Below are 11,184 nucleotides of genomic sequence, written 5' to 3' on the forward strand. Positions count from 1 at the left end.
TACTCATGAAAGTACCTTATGATAAAAACTAAATTGTTAAATAAAGAACGACGTTTTATTATCAGCACATCCCACATCAGCAAGCTTGATCAGCCAGCCAGATTCATGGTTGGTGGTGGAGTGACGCTGCAAATCACACATGAATAAAGGCTACAAGTTAGTTGGCTGCTCCCGCGTGAGCCAGGAAATTGAGTGAATAACACACATGTCTCACTGCCACTGAATAGGAGCTGAGCTGACCCTGCGTTAGCTTTTCTATGACCAGTATTGTTGCATTTCCGCCTCGTCACCTTCTTTGAGAAACTTCACCACGCTAAGAAGTTTGCCTAATACAACTTTCTGAATGAGAGTCCTGCTGGTGTTGCTTTCTCATGGTACCGGTGGTGTTCCTGTGGCAATGACAATAGTGGTGGTTTAGGTGGGGCAACAATATATTTAGTAGCAGCAGTAGTAATAGTAGTAGTAGCAGCAGCAACACCAGCAGTAGCAGCAGTAGCAGCAGCAACAACAACAACAACAACAACAACAACAAAAACAGCAGCAGTATTATTATTATTATTATTATTATCATAGTAGTAGTAGTAGTAGTAGTAGTAGTAGTAGTAGTAGTAGTTGTAGTAGTAGTAGTTGTAGTAGTAGTAGTAGTAGTAGTAGTAGTTGTTGTTGTTGTTGTTGTTATTGACAGTAATAGCTTTTTTAAATTTTTATTCATTCATTTTATTTATTAATTCATTTATTTATTTACCTATTTATTTATTTATTTAATTATTTTTTTGGTGTGCGATATAGTTACATGTGTTGTCAATGATAGTGGTGTTGGCCGTCATGTCGATAATGATAGTCAGGAAGTTGGTGGTGGTGGAAGTGGTAGCGGTGTACTTGTATAGTGGCAGCATTCTCACAGGCTTACGTAACTGACTGACTCTTGGAACAGCTGATGCACCAGCTGTGACAGGGACCATTTATGTACTGTTTGACTTACCCTCTAAATCACTGGCTTAGTGTTGACACAGACAGGATGGAAAGTCAAGTCTCCATAATGTTTTATTTTAGACTACATGTTGTTTTCAAATTCAATATCATATGCAAAAATATACTCTTTGTACATTATGTAATCAAATAACATGGACTTCTTTTTGCCATGGTAATGTACAGTTTTGGTCGTTGTAATAAGGGAGAAGTGGAAGCAGAACTGGAAGAAGGAGATATGCACTGAAGAGGAGAGGACTGAAAGTGAGGAAGTCTAAGACCGAGTACTGTGTCTCAACACAGAGACGATAAAGCTGCAAGAGATGCACGGCAAAGGTTGGGAGCTCAGATGCTTGCAGTGGTTTGAAGAATGTGTTAGAGATTTCAAGAAGAGAGTGCAGGATGGATTGAATGACTGGAGGAGGTGACACGTGTGATATGTGACAGAAATGTTTAGAGCAAAAGGAAAGGTAATGAGCCAGCAGTGTTGTGAGGCATGGACACTCCCAGTAATAAAGAGACAAAAGATGGAAATGGAGATAATGGAATTCAAGATGCTGCAGTGTGTTCTTGGAGAGACGAGATGAAGTAAAATAAAGAGCGAACACATGAGAGAGGCAAAATACGTGCGTCAGTTTTAGGATAAGGCAATAGAGGCGAAATTGAGAGGATTCAGCATGTCAGAGTAAGGGATTTTTTTGTTTTATACCATGTGGGGTTTTCACGGGAATTTATGGGCTAAAGGGGATCCTTTTTGGGGTACCTCTTATCTCAAAGCCCACCCGCTAGGAAACCGTTGCCCCGAGTGAGGAAGCCCAACCTACACTCAGACCGTGGACAGGATTCAAACTCGTGCGCTTGGAGAACCCTCAGATCCCAAAGCACGCATTGTTCTACTGTTACCATGGCGGCCAATATTTGGGAAGAAGGATATCAGAATTGGGCCTACCTGCCAGGAGAGGAGATTTATGGATGCAGTGAAGAAGGCATATGTGAAACAGAGTGACAAAGGAAGGCGTAGGAGACTGAGCGTATTGGAGAAGGATGACCCACTGTGGCGATCCCTAATGAGAGCAGCTGTAACGAATTGTTTTGATCGTTAGTTATACAAGTGACTATAATTAGTTGTACTTGCTAAATGAATGCGCCTATTCAGTGTATATCATTAGCTACACATCTAGGTCAGTATTATCAGATATCATGTCGACTGCACCCAACAAGTTATGATGGAAATTGGTAGAATTTTCAGTGGTGTTTTCATGATTTAGCGTATTTTAGTAAAGTTCTACAACAAGTGGATAATAAGATGTCACTTATGAATCCGAATTACAATCTTTTCTTTTAAATAAATCCGATAAGAGAGGAAAGCGTTTCAGAATACTGGTAATGTTACCACCATATCTACAACACAGACTTGCTTTTCACCTGTGCATTGCCTTCAATCTCATTTATTTGTGATTATCCGGTGTCGTTGTGGACATTCTCGGCTCTCTTGCTAAGGCTTACACCTGCTCAATTTCTTCCTAAGTATACCGGACAGCTTTATTTCTATTACATTCGTTGACTGACTCCTGTTGAGAGATACCAAACCGAGAGACTCATACTGTGCAGTTCAGTTAATTTCAAGACCTGCACACTGTAAAATATATTGCTGCCTGAACTCCCTTCCCTGTGAACAAGCAAACCGACATCACTGTATCTAATCCCCGGCCCGGTTTGTCTAATTCTCATCCAATTGCCCTCGGAACCGGTTTGCAGTCAATCACGTCACATTCAGCAGTCCTTCACCCTTAACATCTCGTCACACATCCCGTTTATACTACAGTGTATTTTTTTTTTTTTTTTAAGTAAGAAGAGAAAGCTGACCAAGAGGAACATAAAACGTAAAAAAGGCCTACGTAGTTTTCAGTACCCTTTGCAGGTTTGAGAGAGTTAGCCGAAAAAAGACTTAAATGTCTTGTAACCTCCCTCTTAAATGAAGTCAAGTCATAGGAAGCTGGAAATACAGAAGCAGGTAAGGAGTTCCAGAGTTTACTAGAGAAAGGTATGAATGACTGAGAGTACTGGTTAACTCTTGCATTAGAGTTGGACACAGTAGGGGTGAGAGGAAGAAGAAAGCTTTGTGCAGCGAAGCCGCAGGAGGAGGGGAGGCATACAGTTAGCAAGATTAGAAGAGCAGTTACCATTAAAATAGCGGTAGAAGATAGCAAGAGATGCAACATTACGGTGATGAGAAAGAGGCTGATAACAGTCGGTCAGATGAGTGGAATTGATTAGACGGTAAGCTTATCTATTAATAATGTTATAATGGAAGGCCCCCCCACACACACATCGCAATACCACTAGATTTTACTCACCAAGAGGACTTGCTCCAGGCATAAAGGCTTTGTAAATTACAATGTCGTCTTCGAGAAATTGCTGGTAGATAGAAAGATAGATAGATAAATTAATTCCCCGTGAAATAAGACGACGAAGAATATATTGAGGCTATGGAGATAAGTAGAAGAACAGCTTTCTTAGCTTTGTTCCTTTGTATATATGTACAAAAACTAGCTTGTTTTCTCTCTGCTCTTGTATCTAGGATAAATCTGAACTCCACATAATTATTCAGTTACCTATTATGGGAAGGAACTACGTATCATTGCTTATCTGACACTTTAAATATGACTCTCTACACAGTTGCTACATCAGCTGTTTTGGCTGTCTCTGCGTATATTCTACTCTGCACAGTCAAGCTGTGTTGGTTGCTGCATCCGTGCAAAACACACACACAAAAACAATCTCGCCTCCACTCGTAGTACAAATGATAGGTAATATCAAGCATAACAATGCCTAACATTACTATCCGACTCAAATTACGGACTACCTCGTCCGTGTTGACTGTAAAGTTGGATACTGAAGCAAAACATTTCAGTATATGCAATTATATACCAAATTTTTTTTGTCAATAATGCAAACATAATCACGAGAAAATATATAGCATATTAAGTTTGCAGCATGTGAAATATATTCACTTCATTCGTAGCCTTACTTAAATCTCTCAACACTGTTAAACAACACCTCACAATGTATATGTACTTAAGTAGTTTCGACATAGATTATCATGACGTACTACATACTATCAAAATGATACTGCGCGTCCAGCTGGACGGGATAACCTGTCTGCTATACGTACACACTTGCATGAATCGTGACCTCCTACTGACAGAAAATTTTAGTACGTCATCATTTAAGTGAAATTACTGGACACCATATTCACTCTGCAGTATTATGGTTATTAAAGTTTCAATGATTACCGTCCAATTGATGTAGTGGGCGGTAATATATTGTCGAAGTAGGACAATGAAACCTTTGATTGAGAATACTGTACAGTGAGTATTGTGGTAAGTCCTCATCCTGAGCACTTCTCACGATTATGTGGGTGGAGTCCAGACGTCACCGCCACTCTGCTTTTCTTTCACAGAACTGCTCTGAATTAACCTCTGCGTGTGCATTTTGATCTCATCATAATTCATGCTGTGTATCTATACTTTGACAGTGTGGAGATTTGCACCCAAGTCAGCCAGTCACCGCCTCAGGTATAAACTGACGCATGAAACATTCTATCCAGGTGTTAGGATGTGATACTAATCCTTGCTGGCTCATGGTATGCAAAAAATGCTTATGTCAGTATGACATGTTACTCCTCTGGCTTTACTGTTTCACTTGATTGACAAGGAACTCTTATGTATGAAATACGAGTATGTATTAAACCAGTAGTGATAGACATGTAGTGGTTTTAACAGGATTTTTGGCAGATGTGGATTAATTAGTATTGAATCATGGAAATGTGTATGCGGGGTGAATGTACGCCTAATATTGCTATAAGAGATGTAATAATGTCAAAATGTATTTTCCAATGACTGTGTACTACGAAATGGACAAGTAACAAAATCGGTAACTTAACAAGTTCATTTGAGCAACCTAGTTAACAACTGAAGTTTTTGCATAAAAAGCCAAATCTTACTCTGTAATTTTATTATTTATTCGCTTTATTCCTTGGAGTGCATTATGAGCAAAACGTCAGTGTGTTGAGACATACAGGTTCACTTACCCTGTCTCAGGTGTTGCTAAACTGCCATGTGTTAGTGTTGTATGAGGAGCAAGACACACACTTTAAGGTAGCACTCACGAACATGCTACATTCACACTTGAAACATTTAGGTTTATGAAAGAGGATAGGTAGAAAATATTTTTTCAAATAGTGTGGTAAATGAATGGAACTGATTTTCTTTTCTATGTAAGAGGGGAGAACTGCCCAAGGGCAACAACAATATAAAAACCTCCCTCTTGAATGAAGTCAAGTCATAGGAAGTAGGAAATGCAGACACAGACATGCAGGGCATTTCAGAGTTTACCAGAGAAAGGTATGAAAGACTGAGAGTACTGGTTAACTCTTACGTTAGAAAGTTGGACAAAATAGGGGAGAGAAGAAGAAAACAACTGATTAAGCACTTTTGCATTTTTTTTTTTTTTTGCATTCAGAAGGAAGAGTCATTAACGTGATCATAGAAAAATGCAAACTAAAAAAATAAAAATAAAACAAGAAAATGGCAAAGCTTGATTTAGGTTAGTAGGGGCTTCACTACAGACATGACCATTCAGTCATCTCTCATGGCTGCATTGGTGAGTGCCATGGATCAATGCATCAGTGAATCAATGAATCAGTATCAAATACCAATTGAAGGAGCAACATGTTCTAGTTATCTTGTTATGCTTAGACTATGACACATCAGAGAATATCTTGTAAGATTTCTTATCATACATTCTGCTGAATAACGACGGCGTAAGGTATGGTGCAATTCACCACAATTTGTAAGGATGCCTTCTTTTTCGTCCAATTCGTAAATATTTGTACTTATTACTTCATTATTTTTACACTTATTATCTAGATCCACTGCAACACTAGCACAGTCATAATAAACCAATGTAAAATTACACATAAATAATCTATATATTCATGTTTTCAAAATTTTTTAGATAGGGTTATCCTGACCACATATGTACCAAGATACGCAGTGTGTGCATCTGTTTGGCTCACTAGTGGCTCAATATGCTTTTCACGTATTTTAACAGAGAATTCAAAACAAAAGTTTATCCGCACTCTGGTATTTTTCTCTCCTTTAACTCACTTGCACTATTCCAATTTTTGTTCCGCTAGCTGGACAACGCTACGGCAACTTGGAGCAAGATAACAAACTATTGAAACCTATTTAACAGAGAATTCAATGCACTAATTCATCCACACTTAAATTTTTCTTCTCTTCTGTGACTCACATGTATTGTTTCGTTCTTGTCCCGTCAGGTGGGCATCGCTGCGGCAACATGGGGCAGGATGAAAACAAGCAGCGGGGGAACTGGGCCTCCAGCAAGGACTATTTCCTCTCCCTGGCCGGGTACGCAGTGGGCCTGGGCAACATGTGGCGCTTCCCGTACCTCTGCTATAGGAACGGTGGAGGTAAGGACTGTCTACCCTCTTACTCATCTCGATCTTTCCCATTACATTATAATAAAGCTTATAGAAGATTTGGTTCTCGTACTATAGGTTCTTAAATACATGTTTCTGTAACTCACTAAATATAGATCAACTTACCTTTATTTATTTATTTATTTTTTTTTTTTGTATGTACATCCAAACAATTTGTCATGGTTATCCCATTCTTATCAGAAAAAAAAACTATCATTGTAGTAATATTTCTCTTGCATCAACTATACGTTCAATAGTATATCAATCAACATAATCACCACTGAACTAGTAATAATGTTTTAGTTTACCTTTGAATAATTCGTTTTCTGTGAAGCTGCGTCAATAACCGGACTCCTATCACAATAGTGTGGCAAACTTGCCTCCAGGACTAGTGGTTGTTGCTAACATGGAGACAGCCACGGCACGTTTTGAATGAGAGATGAGATGTAACGAGATACAGGCGTATAGAATAACGCTGAGGAAAAGTGCTAAGAGACTGCAGGAGAAAGTGATGCCCGGGACAGCGGTGCGACGTGGCGGGTGGAAGTTTATGACGCAGGTTCCATATCATATCAAGTTTATGGTGACATGAAATGATAGATTGAAAATAAGAAGAGAGGAAGGGGAAAAAAGGAAGAATAGTAAAATGAAGAGAGGAAGGAACAGAAAGAGGAGGAAACAAGGCAAGTAAATTAAGTAGAGAAAAGAAGAAAAAAGAGAAGATTGTGGGAAGACAGAGAGACAAGAGTAAAAAAGGATAAGAAAAAACACTAATAATCAAATACGTTGAGGGAGAAGGAAGAAGAAGAGGCGGGGAAAGGAAATCTTTTAAAAATAACATAGCTGGAGAAGGAAGATGATAAAAAATACATATATAAAAAAGGAAGAGGGTATGGAACAGAAAAGGGAAAAAAGAACTAAAGCTACAATTAAAAAAAAAAAAAAAAAAACATGGAGAAAAATGCGACCGAGAGTGGAAAGAGAATCTAAATGAACGATATACTTGAGAAAAAAAACAACAATAACAGTGTTTGGTTAGCGAATAGACAAAAGAATGGAGGAGTAGAATCGAGCAGTACCAGGAAACTATGAATGGGAGAAGAGAGTGGAGAGGGAACCTTGAGTCTCTACAGAGTGTTCTCAGTAAGCAGTGCGTTGAGTAAATACCGTGTGTAAATACTCCTGCATATGTACGAACTCAGACGGCGATGCTGCTCAACGTAACAAAATCAGTAGTTTAAGGACATCGCCTGCACGGGGTTAGCTCTTGGGCTTCACTTTGAATGGATGGCCTAGAAAAAGATCGTGGTGGTGGTGGTGGTGGTGGTGGGGTGGTGAAAGTAGTGGCATTAAGGACGGTTGTAGTGGTGGTGGTAGTGGAAAGACGTAAAGAATGGATCTTTTGTGAGAAATATTTGTTTAAGACCCGTCAGTGTGTGTGTGTGTGTGTGTGTGTGTGTGTGTGTGTTGTCCGAAAGAAAACAAACCACAAATCGTTATTATTGAAATATGAAGCTGATGGAGGTTGTTTATTATAATCACAAACAAGAATATTTCTTTTGTCGGCGACTCACACGTGTTGTCATATTCCTCGTCCACCTTGTTGTGTTGGGACCAGGATCCAAACCCTCAACGATCAACACAGCGCTAGACTGAGAATGAGTTCTGATGAAAGAGACTGGAAGGAAGGAAGAGAAAATTTGTTTCTATATTGTCCCTAAAAATGTCGTCTGATGAGAGCTCATGATCTTGTGTGTGTGTGTGTGTGTGTGTGTGTGTGTGTGTGTGTGTGTGTGTGTGTGTGTGTGTGTGTGTGTGTGTGCGTGCGTGCATGTCACTAGACGGCAGAATATATACATCCCATACTCTCATAATGAAAAAAGAACCATAAATCATCTACTTTTCACGATAAACTGATAAGTTTTGATCCAAGAGGTTCAAGGTCTCGGTCCTATAAAATGCCGCCCATTTAGTTATCTAGTAACGAAATTATAGTGGTGGAGGTCAATCAAACTCCACAAAACTCTATTTGAACCAAGATATCTATTATACTGTCATACCATATCTTCACGTAGCTAACCCTCAGTGTGTCAACTCGATGCATTGGACTCTAGGTACGTGGTTTCATTCAGCCGCAGGATATATATGGATCTTGAATCAAAGCAGATAGGTGGGTCACTTGTTACTGGGTAGAAATGCGTAAGGAGACGTACCCAGATCACTTTGAGGCGCCCTTGAACGCTGGGTAGCTGAGAGGGTTGTCTGTACCGTCTTGTGCGAGGATTGTTTGAATACACACATCTGACAGCTGGTGGTGAGTATGATGGTTCTTGAATGGAGGCACTGAGTTATCTTGTCTGGCGACTATTGGAGACATACTTTGATCATTGACTCTGCTTAGTGAAGAACTTGTGAAGTTTAGTTTTTTTTTTTTTTTTGCATGCTAGAGATTTATCATGTTCGTGTCATAAATGAGACGTGAAAATTGAAATTGAACGACGTGTTTCAAGAGAGAGATTTGATTTCATAATGATGATAAATTGAAAATGTTCTTTGCTATCACAAGTTAACTATAACTATACATCAGTTTCACATGCTTTTGTACCATCGTCTAAACCTACGCAGCCAACATAATAGCGAGAGGTGAGGCAGTATTGAGCAAGTGTGTAACAGAAGAATGATAAGACAGAAAGTAAATATAGTTGCAACTCAGTAATGTTCCAATGATACGTGACTCTTGCTTTCAAGACATTTATTATGAAGTGAGATGAAGCGAGATAATACTTACTTACTATATCTTCCATGGGTGTCACGACGCGCTCCATTACATAAGTATAAAGGGATCTGTCGACAGAGAAGTGACTGGAAAGAAACCCTTAAGATATTCCTAGTATTCTCTTAAACTGTAATCACCCTTTTTCATGTCTTGCAGCATTTAGTGACTCAGCGTAACACAATGGATCATTGTGATTCGTGACAGTTGCCTACATCATGCGGTCTCAGAGTGACATACGGTGTTTGACTATAGCCTTATTCTGTTCGCCTGGCGATGTTCATTTCATTCTTGTCTTGCTCTCCTGTTACGAAGTTTCCTGGATCAAACCACACTACATTTGGTATCACGATGCTGGTGCATTGATTTTGTCATAACACCATGTAGATAATATAGAAATGATCAGTGTGCGATGTTCTCACCATCATCATTATGAAATCTTATCTCATTTTAAAATTTGTGGTAAATTACAAATTTTCAACTTGACTTATGTGGAAGATATAGGACAATGTCAATATATTCCAGGTCGTTAAAGCAAGACGTGAATGTGTCAGCAGTGAGACCATTGCCTAGTGACTGTTACCACACAGGGTTGTTGCAGCTTCACTTATTCTCTTTATGCTATGTTCTTATATAAAGATAAGCGGGATCAGATGACAAAATTCTGCAACTCATAAAGGAACACCGTCTCTGTGTTGACCAAACTTGATGCACCATTGAGGGAAACGATATAATTCCAGCTACAACAATGATAGCAGTTATATCATCGTACTTGACCAACTCCTCGCCGTGTTTATTCAGCTGCTGTCTTATGCTTGGCTAGACTTGATAGTTTGTTCGCTAGTGCATGCATACAAACATTAATATTTACACCTTCATTTATTTTTCTAGATTTATTTACTCTTATATAATAACAATGTGTTGGTCTTAGTCAAGTGTCATTGGTATTTATTTACTCACTCCAACCACCCAGCCCTCTCATCCACCCACCTATCTACACACCAATTTAGCAACCCATTCACACATGCACACATCTCTTACATCCACCCAGTGAATTACTCACCCAATCATTCTTACACACACACATTCAATGACCTACTCACCCTTCCACCTCCTCTTTCATTCATCCATTCATTTGACCACCCATCCACCTATCCATCCACACACCAATGTACCCAATCACCAATTTACGAATCAGTCCACACACACACACATTCACACACAGACACACACACACACACACACACACACACACACACACACACACACACACACACACACACACACACACACACACACACACACACACACACACACACACACACACACACACACATACAGAGAGAGAGAGAGAGAGAGAGAGAGAGAGAGAGAGAGAGAGAGAGAGAGAGAGAGAGAGAGAGAGATTAAGTAACTTTTGCATATTATATAACATATTTAGTTAATGAAGTACATGAACAGAACATTTACTCATCCAGTTTACTGATAAATCGTTTAAGTATTGTATAATTCTTATTAATGTCAGGTTTCTGTTTATTATTTTATTTATTATTCAATTTTCCTCTAATTGAGATTCTATTGAGGTCTGCGTTTGACTGAACCCTCGTGTGTATCAATTTCCGTGTGTCTCAAGTGGTGTGCGCTTATCCTTCCAGGTGCCTTCCTCATCCCCTACCTGGTGATGGTGTCTCTGGTTGGGCTGCCGCTGTTCTTCCTCGAGTCCTCGGTGGGGCAGTTCACCTCCTCCGGCCTCCTCACTCTGTACAACGTGGCACCCATGTTCAGAGGTGAGTGGGGCTGGCCAGGGCAGGGGGCGTGGTAAGGAGGAGCACAATGAAGTGGTGAGTGAAGTGGGGTTTGAGAAGATTACAAAGGTGTGTGTAGAAGAAGGAGCATTGGGACCCATATAGCGCCATCTTCCTACCATGAGGGTGTC

The 11,184-nt window shown here is 39.6% G+C and overlaps 1 protein-coding gene across 1 annotated transcript in view; it reads left to right on the forward strand.

The window, feature by feature from the left end:
- LOC123516973 (sodium- and chloride-dependent glycine transporter 2-like) overlaps positions 1-11,184 on the forward strand; it is a 35,124-nt gene that overhangs the window by 3,658 nt on the left and 20,282 nt on the right. Inside the window, 2 exon segments of the mRNA XM_045276774.1 lie at positions 6,314-6,466; positions 10,904-11,035. Coding sequence (XP_045132709.1) covers positions 6,334-6,466; positions 10,904-11,035 — 265 coding nt within the window. The 5' untranslated portion in view covers positions 6,314-6,333.

This window comes from Portunus trituberculatus, chromosome 41 (genome assembly GCF_017591435.1).
Source record: "Portunus trituberculatus isolate SZX2019 chromosome 41, ASM1759143v1, whole genome shotgun sequence".
Taxonomy (NCBI): domain Eukaryota; kingdom Metazoa; phylum Arthropoda; class Malacostraca; order Decapoda; family Portunidae; genus Portunus; species Portunus trituberculatus.